Source organism: Gopherus flavomarginatus, chromosome 2 (genome assembly GCF_025201925.1).
Source record: "Gopherus flavomarginatus isolate rGopFla2 chromosome 2, rGopFla2.mat.asm, whole genome shotgun sequence".
NCBI lineage: Eukaryota > Metazoa > Chordata > Testudines > Testudinidae > Gopherus > Gopherus flavomarginatus.
In genome coordinates, this window is record NC_066618.1 from 186117651 (window position 1) to 186145398 (window position 27748).

The following is a 27748-nucleotide window of genomic DNA, read 5'->3' on the forward strand; positions in this document are numbered from 1 at the left end:
ACTATGCTTAATAGCCACTGTGCAGAGTCAGACTTTTAATTTGCTCAGTCATGAGCTTTGGTACTTTTATTAGGCTTAATTGTTTCTCTAATCTATCTCAATATGGTGTACACCAGGGGTCAGCAACCTCTGGCACGTGGCTCACTAGGTTAAGCACCCTGGCAGGCCGGGCCAGTTTGTTTACCTGCCATGTACTAGTACATCAGAACTACTCGCTCCAGCTTTGCTGCAGCTCGTCCCAAATCTTGTCTTGTTCAGTAGTACCTGTTTCAGTTAGTCCGTTAAAAGTTCTAGTTTAGCTAGTTAGAGTTCGGGCCAGAATATGCTCCGGGCCCCAAGGTTTAAATCATGCGAGTCTTGTAGGCATTCGATGCCCAGAAGTGACCTGCACGCCAACTGTCTCCACTGCCTGGGCGAATCCCATATCAGCGATGCTGTAAAATCTGCAGGTCCTTCAAACCCAGGACAAAAAAATAGAGACGTGGAGTAGGCACTAGCTCCTACTCCGGTGCGCAGAGCATAATCGCTACCGGGCACTCTGTCATTGGCGTGACCCCCCAGCACCTTCCAGTGGCCAACACCACTCCCCTGAACCCACTTGAGGAGAACAGGCAGTCAACTGAAGTAGTAGGAGCCAGTTAGGCCCTTAAGATGTTGATATCTTCCCTCACTCAGGCCCTGCTACCTGCCTGCTTATTTGTCCTCTTCAGCTGAGTGTTGAGAGCCACTATAGGTGGCACAGAACAGCAGTCATGAGTGAAAGAAGAAAATGGCCATCTGGGGCAGCATTCAGAAAAAGAAAGAAAGCTTTTCTATCTAAGCAGGAAGGAGCTCTCCTGAGATACATAGACGCAAATGTTCATGGTGAGCCTTCCAGCCCCAGTGAGGACGTGAGTGGTGAGAAGATACCTGATCTTCCAGTTAGTCAGAGTGCAGGTGACCTGGCAGCTACTACATATCCATATCTCCATCTCAAATGGATGTAACTGGGGGGTGGGGGGGATGGAGACAAGGAGCAGCTGGGGTTGGATAGAGGGCAGGGGAGTTCGGGGTGGGGGTCAGGGGGTTGGGGTATGGATGGGGGCGAGGCGATCAGAGGGCAGGGAATGGGGGGGTCGAATGGGGTGTTAAGGATTCCAGGGGGCAATCAGGGAGCGGGGGGTTGGATGGGGCAGTGTGGGGGTTCCTTGGGTGGTTAGAAGACAGGGAGTGGGAGTGTGTGTGGATGGGGCAGGGGTCCCAAGGTGGACCGTCAGGGGGGAGGGGGAAGAAGAGAGGGTGGGTGGAATAAGGGGCAGGGGCTGGGCCACGCCTGGCTGTTTGAGGAGGCACAGTCTCCCCTAACCGGCCCTCCATACAATTTCCAAAACCCGATGCAACCCTCAGGCCAAAAAGTTTGCCTGTCCTGGTCTTACCACTCAGATGAGGGATTTCAGAATGTTCTGAAGAGTGCACAGAAGTTGGCAGAGGAACTTGACACTGAAGCTATTTTCCCATCCATTCAAGAATACAAGAGTCATCAAAGACGACATTTTTATTCCGAGGCACGGGATAATCTCATCAGAGACCCTCAAACAACAATTCAAATTTGAATTCTTTAACCAGGTGCTAGATTGTGCAGTACAGTCAGTTGAAGAATGTTTCATGCAGCTCAAAGAACACAGCAGTATATTTGGGATGTTGTATGATATTCCAAAACTCCTCACTATACCTGAAGACCTTACACCAGCAATGCAGGGCACTATAAACAATGCTGACACATGATGACATGCGTGATATTGATGCGAGTGATTTAGGTGATAAACTGAAAGCCCTTTCAAGATACATTTCAGCAGGATCAACTCCAAAGGCTGTTCTGGAATATATGTGCACAAATAAGATGACCACCCTCTTTCCAAATGCTTTTGTTGGTCTGCGCATATTCTAACACTTCCTATAGCAGTTGCCAGTGGAGAATGCAGCTTCTCCAAGCTGAAGTTAGTAAAAGCACATCTACGCTCCACAATGACACAGGAGAGGCTGGTTGACCTTGCAACCATCTCCTGTCTTAGATAGTGGATCTAGAGCAGGGGTAGGCAACCTATGGTATGGATACCGAAGGCGGTACGCGAGCTAATATTTAGTGGCACTTACACCGTCCTGGCCACTGATCCGGGGGGCTCTGCATTTTATTTAATTTTAAATGAAGCTTCTTAAACTTTTTAAAAACCTTATTTACTTTACCTACACCAATAGTTAGTTATATATTATAGACTTATAGAAAGAGACCTTCTAAGAACTTTAAAAAGCATTACTGGCACGCAAAACCTTAAGTTAGAGTGAATGAATGAAGACTCGGCACAACACTTCTGAAAAGTTGCCGACCCCTGATCTAGAGACTGGTCTGTCAACAGATGTGGTGTTCCCTGAGCTGGGCACAGACCTTGGTTCCTGTCCATGGCCACCAGGCACTTACCCGTAATACTTGTGTGGCTGATTGGGGGCCATCGATCTCTCATGGAAGGGAGGATTACCTGGACAGACCTCTGCCTTATAGAGCTTTTTGATCTATAGCTCAGTGTGACCGTCTGTACCTCTCTGTTCACCCCTTTTTACAAAACCATATTAAATTTTGTACAAAGCATACTTGATTTGCTGATCATTATTGTCCTGGTTAAATGTAGGGCAACATTGTATGTAAAGATATAAATTCCATTGTATAATATTACAAAGACATATTCCAACATGTTCTGGGGGGCAGTCACAAACAAGTTCCACAGAGACAAAAGGCTAGCTAATGCCTCAGCCAGGTGTCAACAAGTTCAAATGGACCAACACCTGAGTAAGTGGCAACTCTTGGGCAGGAGAGAGGGTGTGGGCAAAAAAAGCTACATTTTGACAAAGAAGAAACTTAAGGTTCCTGGCCCCACAGACTTTCTGAACATCAGCCAGAGATGATTCTTGTGCTAGAGAAAGGGCTATAAGAAGAGAGGACAGATGCCCCAGATAATCTCTGTCTTGCTCTCTATCCATGGCATTATCAACACTCGAAGAAGAAAGGGAGCCATGGGCGGAAGTTAGATTCTGTCTCAAAGAGATTCAGCTAGTAAGACTGCTGGAATATGTGGTGAGAGAGACCTTTGCTTTGTATTGACTTGACTTGTTAAATTAGGTGTTAGTTGCATTTTACCTTTTATTTCTTCGTAATCAATTCTGAATTATATGCCTCATTACTTGTAGTTAATTAAAATATTTCTGTAGTCAATTTCTTGTGTTTTATCCAACCTTGTGTGTTTGTATTGAAGTGTTTGGGGAAACAAGATAAGATTTGTGCATATCATTTTTCTGTTAATAAATGATGGATTTTATATGAACTTGTATTGTCCAGGAGGGCAGTACAAGGCACGTGTGTCTGGGGGAAAGTGTGTGACTAGGAGTTTGTTGGTGTGGCCCTGTAATGTAATTTGTGAGTGGCTGGCTATAGCATGCATACAGTGTAGCTGGGAGTGATTTACATGCTGAATACTGTGCCCGAGCAGACCAGGAATGGTGGTTTTCAGAGCAAAGCAGGGTAAAAGGTACCCCAGCGTGGAGAATTGAGACGACACAGCTGTCCATAAGTCCAGATTGTACCCTGAGTAATGTTACACTCCGTCACTCAGGCTGCTTCTGAGCAACAGCCACATTAGATTTCCCTCCAACCTGAGGATTTACCAGGGATATCCTATCTCATTCAGTTAATTTATTGGATTCCGCTGTCCTCGTCATCCCCTGACAAAGCTATAGTACCTCCCAGTACATTTCAGATTGATGACTTTGATCTGCACCCAGACTTTTCCATCCTGGAGTGGATGAAAGGCAAACCCAGCTCACCTCAGACACTGTTGAGATGGATATCTAACTGTGTGAGAACCTGCTTTGAGTTGGCTAAGGTGGATCCTCCCTACTTCTGAGCTCACTTCACCAGAGCTCAGGCAGCCCCTGCAGCATTGCTGAAAAAAGGGAAGTTACTTACCTGTTTAGTAACTGGAGTTCTTTCAGATGTTTTCTATATGCAGATTTCATGACTTACCCTCCATCCCTTCTACCTAAAAGTCCATAACCACCCAGCATTCTTCAGTGGAGAGGAAACTGAGTGGCAGATGGCCCAGTCTACCCTTTTGTGTGTTTGGTGCAGGACACAAGGACACTCAGGGTGCATGTGTACAAAGTGGCGTGCGTCACTGCACATAGCGTCTCCTAGTCTTTTTTTGGAATGTCCAAATTAAAAGAATTAACAAATGAGGGAAATGAAAGATTTCTACACACACACACTCTTACTTTTCCTTCTCCCTGCCACAGGCAGTGAGAGGTAACTGATGGAGGGTTGTGGCCACTCCACCCTTTATATGCTCACGTGGAAACCCAAGGAGGCGTGTGGTGCATTTGTGGCCCTGACAGATACTGCTATTCAAAATAGCCTGATTTCTCACACATCAGATGCGTGCATATCTATAGAGGGACACATACTTAAAGAAGAACATCAAGTTCTATAGTACAGTGCCAGCAGGCACAACTGACATTTCAGGGAAAGAGTAGGTAGCAATGAAAGAGTAATTAAAAAAAAGAGAGAGAAATTGCATGAGTCACATATGAATGGTAAGCATGAATTAACTCTTTGTGTGTGTGTGTGTGTGTGTGTGTGTGTGTGTGTGTGAGAGAGAGAGAGAGAGAGACTAACTAGTAAGTGGGAACCAATGAACAAATGTTCCTCTGACAAAGTAAAAAATCACAGTGCAGCAGTTCAACATATTGCCATTAAGTTGAAAGCTAAGCTGAAGTGTGTTTTCAAACAAGTACGGACAGAATATTGTTTGCAACTTGGAATTCATAACATACAGTGTGTTAAGACAAGTTATAGATTGTTTCTCTGCAATTTTATGTTTAAAAATATTTCCCATCACTTGCTTATCACAATCCAAGATAAAATCCAGAAGATGCTGCATCTTCCCTGCTGTGGCAGGAAAAGTTAACAGCTTATGTGGTGCAGGGAGCTGCATTCCTTGAGTCAGGTCCTAGTGATACCAATTGCAACAGAGAGGGCATCATCTCAGATGTTGTCAGCTATAAAGCCTTTCAGATCACTTTTGTGATGCCTCATTGGGAAAAAGTCACTAAATTATGTATTATATATTTATGAAGAATATTTGACAGGATTGGGGAAAAAACTCATTTTGTTTTTTCCTCCAAGAAGGACACAGTGGGCTCTCTTTTTTCCCCCGGGGGATCTAATTTTCTTTTTATCTCAAATGTCACTTTGAAGTGCTTACATGAATAAGCGAGATGGAATGGACTGAAGTATTTAAAACCACTCTCCAAAGTAAACTTTACATATCGAGATGTATGTAGCAGAAAAGGATTCATGTTAATCTATTGTCCCAAAGGGTGCAGAAAATAGTTCTGTTTTGATTCTTCAAAATCAAATGTAAAACTTTTTGTCTAGTGAAGTAGAAGATAGAGATCAATGATTCTGCAAGGGAGGAGACATTTTTGATTGTTTGTATTCAAAACGTATCCATAAAAATAATTCAGAAGTCCCTATACCAGTATTTTCAGCTGCTTGCCACATCAGTTAATTAAGGAGCAATTTTTATTTTCTGCACACAAAGATAGCAAAGATCAACTGGTAATCAATCTATTAAAAACAAATGAAAACTGCTTCTATTATAATACTGCCGTCAATTTAGCAATTTAAAGAAAATGATAGAAGCATTTTGCCCTCCATGTGTTCCTATAGATTTAAACTACATGTTTCAGCTGCAGGAGAGGGGGGAATTAAAACAAGAGCTAAAAGAAACCACATTGATATGAGTGCAAGATGGTCAGTTGAACATGGAAGTTTACCTAAGAATGGTTACAAGTATAGATACAGGAAAAAAAAAGCGTTTCTACTCAATTCTGTTTCTTCTGGATCTGGAAAAAAAATCCTGCAGGATTCTTTGATCCACTTTGCAAATGTTGTCATTCAAGACAGAGAAAATTATGGAGACTGCATCAAAGTGACAGAAAAATGGTGGAAGCAAAATCATTGAAAGCAGGAGAGATGATGAATTCACAATTTTGTCCATTTTTAAGAGATCTGCATTTCTGTCCAGCCCGCTCGACATGAGAGTAGTATTTCAGAACATTCAAATTTGTTTGGTTGAAATTTCATAATAGTGTCATAAACAGATAGCTAAGGGTTAATGTCTCTTTCACCTAAAAAAGGGTTAACAAGCAGTGACCTAAAACACCTGACCAGAGGACCAATCAGAAAACAAGATTTTTTTTCAAATCTGGGTGGAGGGAGGTTTTAGGTGTGAGTTCTTTTTGTTCTTTGTCTTGTGTCTGACCCTCTTGGCTCTGAGAGTGATTTTCCTACCTCCAGGCTTTCTAATCTTCTGTTTCCAAGTTGTAAGTACAAAGATAGTAAGACAATAGGTTTATATTGTTTGTTTTGTATTTACATGTGTGTAGTTGCTGGAGTGTTTTGAATTGTATTCTTTTTGGATAAGGCTGTTTATTCACTTTTTTTTCTTAAGCAATTGACCCTGTATATTTTCATCTTATACAGAGACTATTTTTAATGTATTTTTCTTTCTTTTTATAAAGCTTTCTTTGTAAGACCTGTTGGAGTTTTTCTTTAGTGGGGACTCCAGGGAATTGAGTCTGCAGCTCACCAGGGAATTGGTGGGAGGAAGAAGTGAGGGGGAAAATCTCTTTGTGTTAGATTTACTAAGCCTGACTTTGCATACCCTCTGGGTAAGGGGGAAGAGAGATTAGCTCTCTCGGTACTTGTGTTTCCAGGACTGGAAGCAGGGAATCTCCTAGGGTCGTCCAGGGAGGGGAGCCTGGGAGGAAGTAACCAGGAAACAAGGGGAGGAGGTTATTTCCCTTTGTTGTAGGACTCAAGGCATCTGAGTCTGGGGGTCCCCCAGGGAAGGTTTTGGGGGGACCAGAGGGTATCAGGCCCTAAAAATTCCTGATTGGTGGCAGCGCTATCACATCTAAGCTGGTAATTAAGCTTAGGGGAATTCATGCTAACACCCATATTTTGGACGCTAAGGTCCAGATCTGGGAAGAAATGTTATGACACATAGTTCCTAAGAAAGCAAACAGATTCATGATACATTTACCAAAAGCAAATAACAAAAGAGTGGTAGGTCTAGCAAGTTAGTAGACTGGGGACTCAATTGGTGATCTGTTTTACTTACAAAACTGCAAGCTTTTCATTTTGAACAATATATGCACACTTTTGAAGCAGTAAATATGAGTATAAAGTGAATCACATCCTCATAAAACTTTCTGGGATTTTTCCACAATATTTTTCTAGTGTTTGGGATGGGGAGGAGGAAACACTCTGGAAAAGTGACTTTGCCAAACTGAAAAAAATCCACTTAGTTTTAACTTATGAACTAAAAACAAACCCAGAGGTTCTCCAGAGTTTTCCATAACGTTCTAATGTTTCTGCCATCTTTGTGATGTTGGCCAGAATATCAGATTGTGTTTCTGCAATCTGTTTTAATATTGTTTTAATATTATTCCCTGATGCCTGATGTATCCCATTAAAAATGTCAACTGTTCTCTTGCCTGATATACATAATGAGCTAGTCTATAGAGAAAATCTTTGAAAATGTAGCTCAAGAATATCAGTTTGATAGGCTCTACCAATACAATCTTGCTTTGTAGCAGTGTAGTTCTGGAAAAGTAAAATTTATTCTTGCTTGCAGTGCTTTAATCCTTGAAAGTGCTGCAGCTACATACCATTTCACACTGAGCTCTTACATCAAACGTAGAAAGTGATTATTTTTATTACTTTTGGAATCTGAGTTAAAATCTACTGCATAATTTTAAAAAGGATATTTGAGTTGCATTGCCAAAAAATTACACATTTCAAATATAGTATTTTAAGTGTGCGTTTAACCTATGAACATTTTATATATATTTTAAGTTAAGCACTCAGGAGGCTTCATGTTTTGTTTTATCAGAAGTAAGCCTACATTTTAGTCATGGGTATTTTTAGTAAAAGTCTTGGGCAGTAAACAAAAATTCATGGCCTGTGACATGTCCATGACTTGTACTATAGACCTCTGAGTAAATCTTGAGTGGTGGAGGGAGAGGGGGGAAGAGAAGAATGGTGGCGTGCTACCTGGCACCACCGCTGCTGCAGGGTGTGCATGGGGCAGGGCTGGCAGGCTCCCTACCTGTGAGGCTCTCTGGAAGCTGTGACATGTCCCTTGACTCCTAGGCGGAGGTGCAGCCAGGGGGCTTCACATGCTGCCTCTGCCCTGAGCGCCAACCCTGCGGTTCCCATTTGCTGGGAACTGCGGCCAATGGGAGTTGCGAGGGCGATGCCTGCAGGCAGAGGCAGTGCGCAGAACCACTTGGCCACATCTCAACCTAGGAGCCAAGGGACATGTTGCCGCTTTTGCGGAGACCCCGAGGTAAGTGCCACCCAGAGCCGTCATCCCCTCCTGCACCCCAAGCCCCTACCCCAGTCCTGAACCCCCTCCCACACCCAAACCCCTGCTGCTGCTGGGGGTGGGGTGGTGGCCCAAGACTACCTAGCAGCGGCCAGTACGCCTGGCCTAAGGCCTGCCCGAGCTGCTTCTGTGGAGGTCCTGGAAACTCACAGAATCCGTGACCTCTGTGACAGACTCTTAGCCTTAATCAGGAGTATGTCAAGCTTACACTACTGCCACCTTCCAGGTTTCCCTAGGTAGGCAAGATGAGCTGTACTTCAGGAATCCATCCAAGGGGAAAGAGACCTTGAGATTAAAGCAAACCTTCAGCTCTCAATGTTTGGCATCTTGCAGATAGGTATTTGAGTTAATTACAGTGAGGGCTGAATAAAGAATCAAATGCTCTTTTCTGTATTCTGTGACAGATATAATAGCAGTTATAGATTAACTAGAGTTGAAATTGAGATCACAACTGTAAATTCTGGAAAAGTGTCGAACTATAGAGTTAAATAAGAATAAATACATGGCTAAGGCCCTACTTGAATTGCAGGATGATTGTCAAATAATTGCGGCCGAGTTGCAGACAAGAAGTGGAAAATTGCGGAAAAGTAACAATAGACCTTTATTAATGGCAGTATTTGTTTTTAAGAAAATTTGCAGGAACAATATAAAAAGTCAAGTGTTTTGTTATGCCTGCTAATACTTTTTGATAACTGGCATTTTGCTGCAACTGTATTACAGTCATTAACGCACAAGGCTGACAGCGGGAGCCCTGCCGTGTATGGGGCTGACAGCAGGAGCTGTAGCTGCTATCAGCTCAGATAAAAAGGGTTTTGCTGTACTAATGGGGGGTGGGAGGGAAATGTGTGTTGCAAACCTCAAAATATATGCAAAATTATGGACTGTGCAAAGGAAGCTAATCAAAATTGCAGTGGAAGCCTAATGTTGCAGGATCCAGAATTTCTGTGGTATCGCAAATTAAGTAGGGCCTAATACATGGCCCAATATTTAAGAAAAAAAAAAAAGAAAAAAAAGAAGAAAAGTGTCTTGACAGAATCTTGAAAAGCTTAAACAGCAAAAATAGGTGAACAATAAAAGTGACTGGTCACTGAAAAGCACTTTGATATAACAAACCACACGTGATGTGTAGGTTGGACATGGGGGGGGGGTCAAGTGCCTCCCCCACCCCCCAGATTGGCCTGCCAGGAGTGAGGAGAAAGAGGGGCTCCGTCTTTCTCTCCCTGTGCCTCTCCCCAGCATGTAACCACTCCAGGTGTCTCCCCTGCCCAGTGACCCTGCACCCAGCCCAGGGCTGCAGCACTCTCCCCGCCCCACATTACCTGTGTGGATGTGGAGGGGAAGGGGCTCTCTGTCCTTCTCTTCCTGTGCTTCTGGTCATGTTTGGCTGATCTCCCTGGCAGCCAGGCGGGTAGTAGGATGGAGCCACTGAGAGAGCCTGGCTGGGAGGCAGTGGCTGCCTGCTCTCTGCCCGGACTTGTCTGCTGGGAACAGGTGGTGGTGGGGGAAGTGTGTGACATGCTATGTTGCATTGAGCTAGCATGCTAAAAATAGCAGCATAGCCGGAGGTAGCTTGTGTGGTGGATGAGGAGAGTATGAATTCAGAGTATATAGGTGGGTTTGTACACAGGTGGTTTGCCCAAGCTATGCCCAGCTACACTGCTGTTTTTAGTGGGCTAGCTCAAGCAGAGTTAGTACTTCTGTCTGCCTGAGCTGGGAAGCACACTCTGAGCTGCAGTGTAGCTAAACACATACAAGTGCATTCTTAAGTAGTCTTAACATGAGGCATAAATCCTTAGTTCTTTCTCAAAGTAGGTGCCTTTAGGTGGGACGTTTCACGTAGGGTTGAGGTTTCTCTTCCTATTTAAAAAGTTATAAGGAGTATGCAATGAGTCTGGCTGAAATTTTTTTTGGTAGTTCAACCATTCAGTCTTTGAGAGAGATCAACAATATTGTCTACCTGCATTTTAACCATTAGTCTTCAGAACTAGAAATTTATGTACCAACAGATGCAGACAGAAAAAATTTATGTGCATGATCATAAGCTGGGATGGACTCTTCCCCCACCGAATCTTCTCCATTAGGAGCAATACTTTCCTGTCATATTTTATCCTACAATAGATAAGGGGTTTCTGCGCAGTTGCTGACTGAAATCTTCTCAGTTGGTGGCTGCTTGTCCACATCCAACAAGTCCGCTGACATCCATCCCGATTTAAGCATTTTTTAAAAAAAGTCTCTATCAAATGAATCATTGTCACTAGACAAGGCAGTCCAGTCAGCCCGTGCCCTAGCAGTCGATATCTGGGCCTCTCAGGGTCTCCTAACATATGTGGTAATAACCGTGGATATAGAAACAATGGTCATTCAGGAAGTATCACGTACTTTTTGGCATTCTGATTGTCAGCTCCTGCCAAGAGTGCTGTCCCCATCACTTAGACTTCTCTAAGGCATTTGACTTGATACTGCATGGCATCTTGATTAATAAACTAGAACAATTCAAAATCAACATGGCGCACATTAAATGGATTTAAAACTGGTTAAATGATAGATCTTAAGATGTTAGTACAAGTGGGGAAGTCATCTAGCAGCTGTATTTCTAGTTGGGACCTGCAAGGATGAGTTCTTGGCTTGCTCCAAAATGTCTGTTAGTCTATAAGGTGCCACAGGACTCTTTGCTGCTTCTTGGCTTTTGCTATTTAATGTTTTTATCAGTGACTTGAAAAAAACTGACACATTTTGCAGGTGACAAAAAGATTGTTTGCATCCATCTTACCAAGTTATCCATTGTGCGGATGGCCATATATAAGGGTCATACATTTAGAAACAAATAATGTAGGCCATACTGACAGATGGGAGACTTTTTATCCTTTGAAGCAGTGACTCTGAAAAAAGACTTGGGGATCCTGGTCAATAAACAGCTGAACTTGAGCTTCTGAGTGCAACTGCAACTCTGTGATTAAATGATGAGCAATGTGATCCTTGGATGTATAAGATGGGGAATATTGAGTAATAACAGGTTATATTACCTGTAATTGCCACTGGTACAGCTGCTGTTGGAATACTGTGTGCCTTCACTTCAAGAAGGATGTTGATTAAAATGGTGAGGGTTCTGAAAAGAAATGAGAGAATGATTAAAAGATTGGTAACATGCCTTATGGGGAAAGACTTACGGAGCTCAATGTATTTAGCTTATCAAAGAGAAGGTTAAGAGTGACTTTGTCTATAAATGCCTACATGTGGAACAGTAATTTGATGATAAGAGTTCTGCTGTTCAGTCTCTGAGAAAGATGTAGTAAGAACCAATGGCTGGAAGTTGAAACTAGACTAATTCAGGCTGTATATAAGGCACAAATTTTGATGGACCAACTAGAAGAGTTGCTGGATTAAGTGAGTAATACTTTCAGGTGTTAGACAAAAGGAAGTGTTGCTTCCAAGAAAAGGTAACCTGGATTGCTTGCTGATCAGCCCTAATACAACCATCATAACCTATTAGCTGCCTCTTCTTTTGGGCAGCAGCGGCATCAGTGCTTCTAATTTTAGGAGCAGCTAGTGTGAAAAATAAGAGGAAGAATTCTTTACAAGATGTTTCCTCAGCATAGGTTTATTTCTGTGTATGGAAAATGTTCATTTCCTTTCCTGTTGTTTTTTTAAACAAATAGTATTACAGGATTCATTGTCTGTGGTAATGTGAGAGTGTGTTTAGCAACTTTCTAAATTCATTTAGAATATTTGGAAACCTAGGTCTGTCGTTTGGTGGCACAGTTGCACTGCTCTATGTACATAGGTTTAGGAGACCTCCTACTTCTGTTTATTCTCTGACCTTCCGTATAGCAGCTGTTTCAGATTTGGATGAAGCAGTTTGCTATTCTTTGTGCAAGAATGAATGCAGCAGTGAGTAATTTGTTTGGAAGCTGAAGTAATCATCCTGTACATGTTGTAATGAAAATGGTGTGTATGGAGGGAGACTCAAGACGTTGATGTTAGTTCATGGATAATAAGCGCTTGTGTCTAGATAACTGATAGAATATTGGTGCCATAGCATATCCCTCTTCCCACTTCCATGTTCAATATTTATTACCATTAAAGAGTTGCTAATTGCTTGATGGTTCTGGTTATCTTTTCATATTGACCCAAAAATACAGTTTATCATGCATTCATTTCTTTGTTTTTCTCTAGCTATGTTCTTCCTTAAACAAGAATAAAATTCTTGATTGACGCTGAGATTCCTGTGGGCCATCACAAGATGAGCACGCAGAGACTTGTATTTATATCCAGATTAGGATACAGTGATGCACTGGCTTCCTTTACAAATCAAGCTTCAAATATTGCATTCCAAGGAGAGCAAATGTATTGCTTAAGAGACCAAGAAACTTCTCGATTTGGTATTTTAGAGGGTAAAAGGCTTTATAATCAACTTTTTCATGTTGGTTTTTTGTTTTTTTTTCCTCTCTGGGCACTGGTCCAAAACCATACTTAACCATGTCTTGATGGAGGGTGCATTCTTACTGGTCTGTAGATAGTTTATATTATTGCTTGTAATTGATGTCAGTAGTTCCTGCAAAAGAAGTAATTTACCTGTGACAATTAAAATGATGATTCCAGTTACTCTGTGAATAAAGCTATATCAACTGGAAATCATTTTTGCTTATACTTGAGATTTTAAAGGAGAAATTCAAGAAGCATTACTTAATCATCAAATGTTTTGTCATATTTAAAAAAAAAAAACACAAAAAAACCCCAAGTGACCCTTTACTCTGTATTTTATTGATCATTTGAAGCTTTACATTTCTGACTTGCGCTCTCTCTCACGGTGTAACTGAGGAAACCTAATTTAGTAATATAATATCACTAGTACATGAATAAATAATCTTACTTCCTGCTGCTGAATCAGTTTTTCCCTTTCTCCTCCCCATGGCTTATGTTGGAAGAGTAGGAGGGAGAGTAATATCATGTGGAAAAGGAAGGCCCTTCCACGGGTTTCCAAACATCAGTGATATCACAGAGCCTTATCAGAAGTATGCTCTGATTTTCAAATAGCCCTCTTAATTGTTTTTAAAAAAATACTATTAAAAATATCTTTTTAGTAAAAACCAAAATACAGAGTTAAAGCTTACCCATCACTAGGGCCCTACCAAATCCACGGCCATGAAAAATGCCTCATGGACCATGAAATCTGTATAGTATAGAGTAAAAGCATACAGAAGACCAGATTTCACGGGGGAGACCAGTGTTTTTCAAATTAGGGGTCCTGCCCAAAAGAGAGAGACAGATGGGGTCGTAAGGTTATATTAGGGGGGTTGCGGTATCGCTGCACTTACTTTTGCGCTGCCTTCAGAGCTCGGCATCAGGAGAACAACAGTTGGCCGGGCACCGAGCTCTGCAGGCAGCGCAGAAGTAAGGGTGGCAATACCATACCATGCCATCGTTACATCACTGTTGCTGCCGGCAGGGCTCTGCCTTCAGAGCTGGGAAGATGGAGAACGGCAGCTGCTGGTCGGGAGCCCAGCTCTAAAGGCAGTGCCACCACCAGCAGCAGCGCAGAAGTAAGAGTAGCAGCACAACCCCCTTTACCCCCCAACTTTTTTTGGGTCAGGACCCCTACAGTTACAACACCATGGAATTTCAGATTTAAATAGTTGAAATCATGAAATTTACTATTTTAAAAATCCTATGCCCATGAAATTAACCAAATAGTGAATTTAGTAGAGCCCTGCCCACCACATACTAGCCTCAAATAAGCTTACTATACAGAATAAAAAATACCTGTGCTGCCACAGTCGAGCAATTTAAAGGAATAACACTTGTAGGCTGTATCTAATTGCGACATTGTCAAACAATTTTTTTATATTGCTGTAGCACCCAAAATGTGCAATATTCTTGCCTCAGATATCACTTTATTAACATCTTAATATTGTAACTTATTATTTGGGCTGGTCAGATAGGAAACTATTTGAATATATTCATTGGATGTCACTGGTATTGAATAATATATTTGTCAAATAGTATTTGACTAGCTGCAAAGCATATCAAATAGCATTTGTCAAATTATCCTATGACTATAGGTGAAATTAGTCTAAAATACTGACTGAATAATATTCTGCAGGCCCTACTTACTTCATCTTGTCTTATGCCACCTTTCCCTTTCTGATTTCATTTAATGTTTTTCTTTCCTATAATAGCTTATGGTCTTTTTTTCCAGAATTGTGTCTGTTTGCTTTTTTCCTTTTATCTGTTTCCCTAGTTAGCTGCCTAATCTCAAGATTTTTGTCATCTTTCTTCTTTCTATTTCCAACCCGTCCCCCGCAAAAAAAAAAATTCCATATGCAACCCATCACTTCTTCTCTTGCTCTCTTGTCTGCCTTGCATGCAAGGCTTGGAAAGTTACTAGATACCTAACATCTAGAGAGTTTAAACTTATTAGCTAATGATTGATTTTAAAGACTGGAGCAGGTAGTGAATAGGCATTATACAAGGGCATTGCCCTGGGAAGACGCCAGCTTTTCCCTGCCCCACATAAGCTTACTACCGCAACTTTGCTTCGGTCTCCAAATTTATCATACACCTATTATGTGGAACTGGATATGGACAAATTGAGTACTCACTCTGTAGAGTAAATATAAAATTAGAGAATTAAGGTTAGCTTAAGTTTGGTTAAGGAAATGTTTTGAAAAGAAAGGCCCTAACTAGCAAGTAAAAGAAAGGCCTTGAAAATAATGACTTGTAAGGCCAGAAGGAAAGAAGTAGGGTGGATGTCTGGTTCAAAGAATAATGAAATAGAAGGAAGTTTCTAAAAAGAAGACCTCTGACCAATAGGGGTAGCTGCAGAGAGTTTTCATTATGACAAAGAGAATGTGTCTTAAAATGAGCCAGCCTGACTCTTCCCACCCCCACATACCAATGTTATCTCAAAAATTAGGGCCTATGTAAACCAAGGTGCAAAGGAGAAACTATTGGTCAGTGTGGCGGTCCTGGCACTGTAGCGCCCCTTTGTGGTGTCGGCGCCTCGCCACTCTCAAGTTCCCGCACCCATCTCTCTGTGGGCGGCCAATCACGGCCTAGTGGCCTCCTTCCACAGCCTCAGAAACCACCCTGACATTATCATCAAAGAGGCTGATCAAGGAGGTGCTGTTGTCATCATGAACAGGTCTGACTACCAAAAGGAGGCTGCCAGACAACTCTCCAATACCAAATTCTACGGGCCACTTCCCTCAGATCCCACTGAGGAATACACTAAGAAACTGCACCATCTACTCAGGACACTCCCTACACTAACACCGGAACAAATCAACATACCCTTAGAGCCCCGACCAGGGTTATTCTATCTACTACCACAGATCCGCAAACCTGGAAATCCTAGACGCCCCATCACCTCGGGCATTGGCACTCTCACTGAAGGGCTGTCTGGATATGTGGACTCTCTACTCAGACCCTATGCTACCAGCACTCCCAGCTATCTCCATGACACCACTGATTTCCTGAGAAAACTACAATGCATTGGTGACTTTCCAGAAAACACCAACCTAGCCACTATGGATGTAGAGGCCCTCTACACAAACATCCCACACACAGATGAAATACAGGCTGTAAGGAACAGTAACCCTGATGATGCCACAGCACAACTGGTTGGTGAGCTCTGTGCCTTTATCCTCACACACAACTATTTCAAATTTGATGACAATATATACCTCCAGATCAGTGGCACCGCTATGGGCACCCGCATGGCCCCACAAAATCCCAACATTTTTATGGCTGACCTGGAACAATGCTTCCTCAGCTCTCGTCCACTCACGCCCCTTCTCTACCTACGCTACATTGATGACATCTTCATCATCTGGACCCATGGGAAGGAGACTCTGGAAAAATTCCACCACAATTTCAACAGCTTCCATCCCACCATCAACCTCAGCCTGGACCAATCTACACGGGAGGTCCACTTCCTAGACACCATGATGCAAATAAGTGATGGTCACGTTAACACTGCCCTATACTGAAAACCTACCAACCGCTATGCCTACCTTCATGCCTCTAGCTTCCATCTCGGGCACACTACACGATCCATTGTCTACAGCCAAGCACTGAGGTACAACTGCATCTACTCCAACCCCTCAGACAGAGACCAGCACCTACAAAATCTTCACCAAGCATTCTCAAAACTACAATACCCGCACGAGGAAATAAGGAAACAGATCAACAGAGTCAGACATATACCCAGAAGCGTCCTACTGCAAGACAAACCCAAGAAAGAAACCAATAGAACTCCACTGGCCAACACAAACAGTCCCCAGCTAAAACCCCTCCAACGCATCGTTAGAGATCCACAACCCATCCTAGACAATGATCTCTAACTTTCACAGACCTTGGGTGGCAGGCCAGTCCTCGCCCACAGACAGCCTGCCAACCTGAAGCATATTCTCACCAGTAACTGCACACTGCACCTTAGTAACTCTAACTCAGGAACCAAGCCATGCAACAAACCTTGATGCCAACTCTGCCCACATATCTACACCAGCGACACCATCACAGGACCTAACCAGATCAGCCACACCATCACCGGTTCATTCACCTGCACATCCACCAATATAATATACGCCATTATATGCCAGCAATGCTCCTCTGCTATGTACATCTGCAAAATTGGACAGTCCCTACGGAAAAGGATAAATGGACACAAATCAGATATTAGGAATGGCAGTATACAAAACCTGTAGGTGAACACTTCAATCTCCCTGGACACACAATAGCAGATTTAAAGGTAGCCATCCTGCAGCAAAAAAATTCAGGACCAGACTTCAAAGAGAAGCTGCTGAGTTTCAGTTCATCTGCAAATTTGACACCATCAGTTCTGGATTAAACAAAGACTGGGAATGGCTAGCCAACTGCAAAAGCAGTTTCTCCTCCCTTGGTTTTCACACCTCAACTTCTAGAAGAGGGTCTCATCCTCCCTGATTGAACTAACCTCGTTATCTCTAGCCTGCTTCTTGCTTGCATGTATATATCTGCCCCTGGAAATTTCCACTGCATGCATCCGACGAAGTGGGTATTCACCCATGAAAGCTCATGCTCCAGTACGTCTGTTAGTCTATAAGGTGCCACAGGACTCTTTGCTGCTTCCACACAATCGTCCCTGGCTGGCAAGGTAGTGCGGCCCATGGGCCAGAGTCTGTGTACCTTGCCCCAGGTATCCAGGTGGTGTGGCCCAATGGCCAGAGTCCACATACATTGCTCCCTGTGTGGGAGCAGTGTGGCCTAATGGCCGGAGTCTATAGAGTCCCCCTTGCAAGTGGAGCAGGGTGGCCTAGCGGCCAGAGTCTGTACAGTCCCCCTTGCAAGCAGGGTCGTGCGGCCAAGCGGCTGGAGTCTATACAATCCCCCTCGCAAGCGGGATAGCGTGGCCTAGCGTTTGGAGTCCGTGTGATCCCCTTCGCAGGCAGGGTAGTGTGGCCTCGTGGCCAGAGTCTATACATTTTCCCCCTTGCCAGTGGGGTATTGCGGCCTAGCAGCTGGAGTCCATACAATCCCTTCACAGTTCGGGGGTGAGATGGTAGGGGGACCTGGGCCTGCCCTCTCCACTGGGTCCCAACCCAGGTCCCTGGTAGTGGCAAGCTCTCCTTGCCACCCGCTCAGCAGGGATCCGCCTGCAACTTCCTACCATAAATGCCAGGTTCTCTGCTGCGGGAGGTCCTCCGATCTGTCCTCCTACTGTGATGTTCTCCGTTGGGGTATCAGGAAGTGTCCCGGCTTGGCTGGCTTCCAGATCCTGTCACGCAGCCTCCCCCTCCTTAGGAGCTGGCAGCGTGCCTCCTTCTCCAGCGGTCAGACTGAGCTGTTCTGCAGGCTTTTATACCTGTTCTCTAGTTGGAGCCCGCCCAGCAGAGCTTCCGGGGCATGGCTTCCTCTGCCAGGAAAGAAGGGTTAACCCCTGCGGTACCAGTGTGGGGCCATTCTGCCCCATCATAGTCAGCAAGAAGGAGGGGAAAAGATTAAGGAGAAATGGGGAGAAAGGAGATTATAAATCTTACCTCGATTTGAGACTGGAAATGAGTATGAAGTGTTTCAAATTGGTTTTTAGCTGAAGTCAGTAATTGGCAGTGACATCACTTGTTTGTTAAATGGTATGAAAACATAAACTCTTAAAGGAGTTGTTGCTAATATATGCTGACCATGTTGGAGCCGACTAATGTGGGTCTAAGCACCCTGAGGCTTAGCCCATTTGTAAGTATCTTGATCAAATGCTTAAATGTTTTGTTACTGTTTTGGATGTAGTAAATTGTTTATTATTTAGGCTTTTTAGGCATATTTAGAGCAATTGTATAAATACCATTTTGCCTTTGAATGTAATAAAGGAATTTATGGTTCAATTAGCGTTGTAATACCCTGCATAAATAATAATTCCAAGACAACCCCTTTAATTCCCCCCCCCCCCCCAGTTGCTAGAAGGAAGAAACAAGGTTAAATTATTCTTACTCACCTCTCACTGTAATGCCTTCAGGCAGAAAGGGAAGTGCATATGTATGAAGGGATGAGTGGGTGTATCTGCTGCTCTACCTGTCTTCCTTCATTCAGGTTGCAGAGTTTTGTGGTGTCACTATTCCTTCCATATTTTTGAATCCTCCTCCTCCTCCAGTAAATAACTCCAAAATCAGCTTTCTCAAGCAGCACCGTGAAATTTACCAGATTTGTGTCTATTTCACTGCTAACCATAGGGTTTGGAATGTCAGTCCTGAAAACTGACAAGACAGTAGTCAAGTTTTCATTCTTCTACAGCTTGACAAAACTCTGGGAAGCAGCAGGGATGTCTTAATGTCTGTCAGTGGACTTAAGAAGCCTTCATTTATTATTTGATTATACTGAGTTCATATTCATGTTACCTTTGCAACCAGAAGATCTAGAAACAGTGAGAATAGATATTTATATGTAATATATATTTGTAATATGTGATAGCTCAGTTCTAAAGAAGTTGATATAAGTTACTTGCTTCAGGAAAGCAATTTTTTCAAGCTCTGTATGTGCAGCTAGAAGTTTCCATTAATCAAGTTTCTAAAAATGTCACAATACTCAAATCCTTCAGTTCACCTTTTCATGCATTTTAAACCATTGCAAATCTTCATAGATAATCCCAGTTGCAGTTTGAATTTATGGAACATATCTGTTTTTAGTCTGAGACTTTATATTCTGCTTTCTGTCTCCTACAGGAAAGAACTTGAAAGCTTCAAAGGTAACTTCTCTTTTTAGTTCTACACTTTAGAATTGCTGCAGTTTTCTCAATATTTATTGTATTAAATGTGAAAATGGTAAAAGGCTTTTATTTTGTATTGGCTGACGTTCATCTTATGTCACAAACACAGTGTTTTGTTACTTTGTTACTATCTGTTTCTGCTGCTGACATTTTTAGGATAATAGTAAATGCTATAGAAACACAGATGGGACTTTCTTCTATGGGTCTTGTGAGAGAAATACTAAATTTCAAAGACCCCATACCTAGTTTAACTCTCTCCTGGAGGGTTATCTAGAAGTGAAAGACATCAGGTCATAGGGTAGTTACTATGTGTTTTTCAACTTGAATTGGTTTTTGACACTATCTGGAAACAGCTATGCAGAAGTCTGATAGTTTTCACTGTATTACACTATATCAGAGAAAAATATGATTTTTTTTGACAGCGTATTTTTTCTCCCTTACTCTCCAGTTGGGTTTGTTTTAAAGCAAGAATGTACTATATGTCAGTCCAACATAATACAAAGGGGGTGGGAACTTTACATAGTATGACAGTGTTTTGCCACTATAGTGTATTGGCAGAAGATTTTGGTGTTTATGGTTTTAATAAACCTTGCATTTAAATTTATAATTTGCTATTTAAGAATTTGAAATGTGTGATCAGTTTAAAAGTTAGCTGTACCCTTTTGATCTAGGTAAAACACAAGTGTGAGTTGATATTTTCCATCTCATGTATATTATAAAGATTAGTGAAGTGGGTGATTCACGCATGTTAGCTTGTGCAATTTAAAATATGGCTGAAAATTTCTACAGAACACTGTCTTTGCCTGTTTGGTTCATTAACTTATTTTATTATTATTATAATGCTAAAAAAAGAAAAACAATCAAGTTAACATTACCAGAAAACAAGTGACACAGATTATGTAAAGTGTCACCTTTGTCTGCAGCTCTGTACTGCAGTTCTTTTCATTGGTTTGACAGCCTTAAGCACGGACTCACTCAGTAGATAGCCAGACAACACAAAGTTGATTCTGTTCCAAGGCAGTACAGTTTAGTTTTATGATGCTAAGTTTTCCTTCATAGGCTGAAAAACACAATCCTCCGTATTTATATTGATACCTTAGTGACTTCTGGAGTCAGTTTGTGAACATGAACAGACGCCTGTAGCTGCTTGCGTAGCTTGGCCGTGTGGTCTTTGGAGGTTTCAGGTGCATAGAGTGCAAATGATTTAACTGACTGAATTGTGAGACATTCATATTTACACTTGCATTTATTACATTACTCTTCAGACTAGTTTGCCATATGGACCTAATGAAAAGGCAGATGCAGACACAACAAATGAACTTTGAATAATTTTTCATTTTGATACAAAGAGGCATGATTCTTAAATATTTTTCTTAGTTAATGTTTACTGTAGATAATGAAAAACAGTTTTTTTACTTGAATAGCCAGTACAACTAGATTAATTTTGATTAGGTAATTGAAATAGCAAGAAGTGTCTTTATCCCTGTTTCTGTGAACCCTCATTCAGGCTATTGAAAACAGACAAGATGAGCTGCTGTTATATCTTCAACAGCTGTAAATGCCTTCTGGCAAACTTTATGTAATCTTGCTGTCTATATCAGTATATGTATTATTCCCTCATTTTATTTTTAGGCATACAAGCAGTACCAGTGATATTGTACTTTGTATCCTTTGTGTAATGATTTTCAAGAGTATATAGTTTGTTCCAGGCAAGGAGTAAGAACTTATTTTCAAACCAACTCTAACATGCCCCTGTAAAACAGAATACCATGGAGGAAACAATACTGATTTCCAGAAGGTTCTGCGCTTTTTTTCCAGTGACTCACTGTGCAGCCCTGGACATATCATTTTACCTCTTTGCTTTCCCATCTGTAAAATAGAGTTACTTTGACCAACAATTTGTAAAACAAACTTTATATTTTGAAAGTGGTGGTATATAAATGTTGTTATAAATTATATTTTTCAGCAGTAAAATGAACTAACTAAAATATAACCAGGGGTGAAACATTTTCCTTCGAATATGTGTCAGTGTTGATCCCATTGTAGGTGGATGTGTGCCTACTGTGAAAAATTGGATTTGTTTTGGGTAAGTGTCTGTTGGACTATGCATGTGCTCTGTATCTTGCGCCCTCTTATGTGAGGGCATAAAGGATGGAGCGGCCATGGCCTTCCCTCCGTTTCCTCTTATTGAATTGAGATGCAACCTGGCAAATGTTCGACCGCTATTTTTCTTGAGCTTCAAACTCACCTTCCACACTAGTTTTTTTTGAAGAAATCTTTCTTCACTGACTTATTTGTGCCAATTTTTTTATTTGGGCATTCAAAAAAAAGGGTTGGGGGGGGGCAAGAGACAAAAGGGAAGACTCCCTTCCACCTTCTTCTCCCTTACCTTCCAGGTTTAAGGCCTGCCTCACATGCAGCATGCTCATCCCCTTGGTCAAGTGGCATAGTTGATGCCTTTCGGTCTAGGGAAAGTCATTTTCATGATAATTCTGAGATGTGTAAACCTTCTTATCGAGAACTCCCAAGGCAAGGGACATGCAGATCAAACTACACCTGCTCAAGAAATCAATGCGCTTCATTTCAGACTTGGAAGAGACATCAACATCAACCTCCAAGGACTCCCAGGCATCTTCCTTAGCAAGTGTTCCTTTAGGCAGATACCACTGGAGTCTAATGAGAGGGAAGTCCGGGAAGAAAACCCCATCAAAATAGAGGGATACTTTGAGGAAACCAAGGGAGGCACAATGTACCTCCCATTCGAGGAGTTGGAGCTGTTCAACTCAAGGGCTGATGAAGCACTTCATTCCATAAAGGACTTGGGGGGCCACCCTGAGATCCCTAGGGATCTATACATTGTCCTCCTACAAGAATATAAATATAAATATCAGCCCCAGCAGAGCTAATAGGTACATCATTACTCTCATTGCACACAACCAGATTACCAACAGTGAGAACAGGAGATATCCTTCATCCACCACCTCTGTCACAAACACTGCCCCATCAGCCAGACAGCAGATTTGACAGGAATGACAGGAGTCACATCAGAGCCTTTCAGGAGCCAGCAGCTACCATTGGAAGCTACCTTGTCCTGTTCCATTGGATATGTGCTGATATCACCTTGGACAAATGGATGTTGGATATAGTCGCCTATCATTATCTCTTCCTTGTCCCTGTTCAGGAACTCTTCTCACACAAAGCCTGTTACAAAAAGAAGTGGCTTCATTGTTTCATCTAAGAGTTGTAAAGGGTTCCACAGGAATACAGGTGAAGAGATTTCTACTCATGGTACTTCCTTATCCCAAAGAAAAAAGGGGGTCTTCTTCCTATCCTAAACCAGAGGAGACTAAACAAATATATGCACCACTTCAGGTTCAGGATGGCAGCACTTGTCTCCATTATTCCATCTCTTCAGGCTCAAGACTGGTTTGTAGCTCTCGACTTGCAGGATGCATATTTTCATATAGTGGTCCACATAGCCCGTGGGAAGTATTTGCAATTCGTGGTGGGATCCAATCACTTTCCATACAAGGTATTGCCATTTGGATTCTCACTGGCACCGAGGTCTCCAAGAAATGCCACACAGGGATAGTAGCGCACCTGAGGAGACAAAGCGTTCACATCTACCTCTACTTGAGTGACTGGCTGATCAGGGCAGGTCACAATGGAGATGTCAGTGAGCTAGAACAGCACTCTGTTCCTATTTGCCTGACTAGGCCTCTCAGTGAACTATAAAAATGTACTTACCCCATTTCAGATGGTGAAGTTCAGAAGAAATCTGGATTGACTCCAGATCAAAAAGAGCATATCTCCCTAACAACAGATTCCAGGTACAAGGACTCTTACTTCTGTTGACATCAGAGCTACCTATAATGGTAGGAACATACTTTACAGTCTGGCGTGACCTAAAGTGTTGACATAGACGTACATGATGTCACTTGCTAGACTTTATCTGTGACCCCTTCAGCTCTGACTCAGAATCAGTTCTCTGGTAAACACAGTAAACGGAAGATCCTAGTACCAAATCACATCACTGCTGAACTGATTTGGTGGTTAGAACCCCCAGACGTGCATAAAGGAATTCCCTTTTTTCACTTCCCTTCCTGACAAAGACACTAATAATAGATCAGGGACAAGTTGTGGAGGTCACTTGGACTATCTGCAGATCCAAGGAACCTGGTCTTCAAACTATGTGAAGCTACACATTTATGTCCAAGAGCTTGTAGCCATCAGGGTTACCAGTATGTTGTTCCTATCTGTTCTCCAAAACTTGATAATGTAGATGTTCCTGGACTATACGACAGTCATGCACTACATAAGAAAGGGGGTGTCTGTTCCTTGCTCCTCCGCCTGGGAGCCATTATGGAATTTGGTGCCATCAGAATGGGGTGACATCGATGGCCCTTCACTTCACTGGAGTAAGCAACAATTTAGCAGATTTCCTGAGCAGACAGTCAATGACCAATCACGAATGGTCCTTGCAGTCACATTCCATCTTTGTGAATCCCCCTCAGTAGACTTGTTTGGCACTGAGGACAATCCAAAAATGTCAGAACTTTTGTTCCAGAGGCGGTCTGAGTCCACGGTTGTTACCAAATGCTTTCCTCCTACAATGGAACAAAAGTTTGCTGTACGCCTTCCCACCAATTTCCCTGTTTCCCAGGATGATTTCCAAAATAAATAGAGACAAAGCCGTGGTCATTCTAGTGGCTTTGTAATGGCAGAGATCACTGTGGCAGATGGATGTACTACAGAGGTCTATTTAGCCCTCTATCCAGTTCTCAGTCTGGTTGGATGTGATCTCAGCATTAGTACCAGATACTCTATCCAGATCCAAAGTCACTCCACCTTTTAGTGTAATTGTAGGGTGGCTAAGTGCAATGGACAGGAACTGCTCCCTGCAGCTCTAGAAAATACTGATACAAAGCAGGAAAATATCCAACAGAAGAATGCACTCTTCAGAGTGTAAATGGCTTTCAATATGGGTAGCCCACTAAGGCTGTGATCTAGTTCAAGTCTCGATATCAAAGATTCTGGACAAACTACAGCACTTCAAACAGGCCAGTTTTTTTGCTCAGTTCTATATTAAAATATGTGTCTCTAGCAATTTCATCTAGTCACCTGCCTTTGTAGTCCTGCTCAGTCATTTCTCACTGCTTGGTATAGATGTTTCTTAAAGGGCTCCTACATATTTACCCACAAGAGTCTTCCTGCCCTGGGCCTCAATAGAGCCTTTCTGAGATTCATCAAGCCCCTCTTTCAGAATGCTCCTTGCACCACTTCACTCTGAAGACAAACTTCCTAGAGCTTTTCTACACAGAAAATTTGTGCGTGACAAGCAAGGGTCTGAATCTACAGCACACTAGCTTGCGGTGCACAAACTGGCTATGTGGACATGCTGCTGCACACTAAAAGTTCTATAGTGCGAGTATGTCAAAGCGTCCTGTGGAACTTTTAGTGCATGTTAGTAGGGTCCACACAGCCAATTAGTGTCTGGCAAGCTATTGGCTGTAGATTCACACCCTGCTTGCCATGTTCTAATGGTGTTGACAAGCCACTAGTCATGGTCACTTCAGCCAGAAGAATCAGTGAGTGAGCTTCAGGTGCTTTTGGCCAAACCTCCATAATCAACAAATCCATAGGCCAAGACCTCACCCAAAATTCATCCACAAAATGGTTCCAGTCTGAACCAAACCATCAACCTACTTGTCTTCTTCCCAAAACCACATTTTGCACTGGGAGAAAATAAATTATACACACAATAAGTATATCCAGGACTCTGCTTTATTATATTGACAGGTCTCCTTTGGAGATGATCTTGATGCTGAGAAGACAATGCTGAATGTGCCCTTGTGCATTCCTAACAGGGCCTTGGATCAAGCTTTGTACATTGCTTTTGCACTAAAGCCTCTGATAAGCTTTAGAGATACTACTTTGGGTGCTTAACATTGACTTTCAGTATCACTGCACCCTTTTATATTGATGGCCCCAGGTGCTTGACAATTGAATTGGTTGACTGGGCACTAATAGTCCTCTTCAATGTACAGGAATTGGAGGCAGCCCTCTAAGGTTTTTTCCTGGGTCATGGCAGTGAAGGAAAGAGGTATAAAATATATCTCCATACTGTGCCCTTCATACAGACACTTTGTACAGTACACTCCATTTATAAGAATCACTGATAAGAATCTACCACATATAGTGATCAAAACCACTGGAACAAAATCATTCTTATACTAACCTATGCTCCTCTTGTAAGAATCAGCTACTTATAAGAATCAAATAATCTAGGACAAATGTGATTCTTATAAAAAGAGTGCACTGTATTTATTTGTTTTGTTGTTGTTGTTTGTTGTTTTTTAAGTGGGCAATGTGGCCACAATTTATAGGGGTTTAAAAGCTTTTTGACATTGTTTGCTATTTTCAGACCAAAATAATCTAGGAGAAGACAAAATATGTCTGCAGTAGTGGGTTATGAAGAAAGAGAGGGACATCCCAACTGGATGTCAATTGTCAGAACTCAATTGTAACTATGTGAGGTACAAGAAAGTTTGTTTCTTTTTGTTTATTGGGTGGGGTGGGAGGGTGTCAAATGATTAAAAAAAAATTTAAGCTAGATAAACAAAGACCAAAAACTGACAGAAGTTAATAAGGGGCACCACTAGTAAATCTGAGGATTTTGTTTTAGCAGTCAGAGAATTGAGGAGCATTTGAGAGTTATACCCTTGTCTAGAGCATATTGTGTATGGGTGAAAGTGCATACCTACCCAAGTTGATACTGCTTTCTAAAGATTACAAGCTCATGGAGTTTCCAAAAGTGGGGAGATAATTATTGAAAAAGAACACAGTAACTTAAAAAGTTTTTAAGCTCTGTATTAATGCTTTTTAGTAACATGTTGCTCTTGTTTTTGTATGTGCTTCTGATGCCTATAAATGAACACCATTTATATTTAAAAACAAGATTTAATTTTCCCCAGAAAATAAATGGGTAAAAGAGATGATGAAAATGCTCGACACAATTCATTGTAAATGCTGATGGCTTCTTGAAAGTTTGTATTAAAACTGGCGCCTAATTTTTCTACTGATACTCGAACTAACTTGCTACCAAAAGGTCACCAAGGTAATCAATGCAGCATTTTAAATAGTCTGTCCAAAAAAATTATTTAAACATATTCTGATGTAGTTATATAACATTATTTATTGCTTGCTTGTATAATGATGGCGTGTGAAGAGAGAATGCATCATGATGTCATGCAATGTAATGTGTCATCTCTGCCCAGCCCCACAAGAAAAAAAAACCTCTTGTGGGTTGGATCAGAACCGGCAAGAATCTGGTTTGTAAGTTACATAAATTAATTCCAGCGTGGCATGTTGTAACTTTTTATTATCTTGCATACATTTATACACTGACTTTCTTCAGTGCATGTGTATAGTTTCTGATTACATTAATCAAAGAGTTCTCGTGGAAAGGAGAACAGACACTCAAGTTTGGACTGGTCCTTAACTTTATATAGCTATATTCTTCATGATTGTTCATAGCCTTATTTTCATTATTGCTTATTGTTAATTTAGAAAGGGTAGTGGCCCACAGATAGATGTTTCATTTTATGTATAAAACAAGCAAAGAATCCTGTGGCACCTTATAGACTAACAGATGTTTTGGAGCATGAGCTTTTGTGGGTGAATACCCACTTCATCGGATGCATGTAGTGGCTACATCCGACAAAGTGGGTATTCACCAACGAAAGCTCATGCTCCAAAATGTCTATTAGTCTATAAGGTGCCACAGGATTCTTTGCTGCTTTTACAGATCCAGACTAACACAACTACCCCTCTGATACTTGTATAAAACAAGTTAGTGGAATATTAATATTGTAAATACAAATTCAGATGAAATCTGGAAAAGTCAAGGTATTCATGAAAATCAGTGTTTCTTAGATATTTTATTAGAGGAAAGGAATACAACCATATTGCACATTTTCAAGGAGAAACAGTGCAGTTCTTGAAGCATCGTGTTAGTGCCTCTATGAATTGTACA

General features: G+C 41.9%; 1 protein-coding gene across 5 annotated transcripts in view; it reads left to right on the forward strand.

Moving 5' to 3' along the window:
• The window catches only part of DTNBP1 (dystrobrevin binding protein 1), a 176828-nt gene that overhangs the window by 61483 nt on the left and 87597 nt on the right, over positions 1-27748 (forward strand). For all 5 annotated transcript variants that reach the window (XM_050941624.1, XM_050941621.1, XM_050941620.1 and 2 more), the window contains exon 7: positions 19670-19692. In XM_050941624.1, the coding sequence (XP_050797581.1) occupies positions 19670-19692 (23 nt within the window). The remainder of the gene's footprint in view (positions 1-19669; positions 19693-27748) is intronic.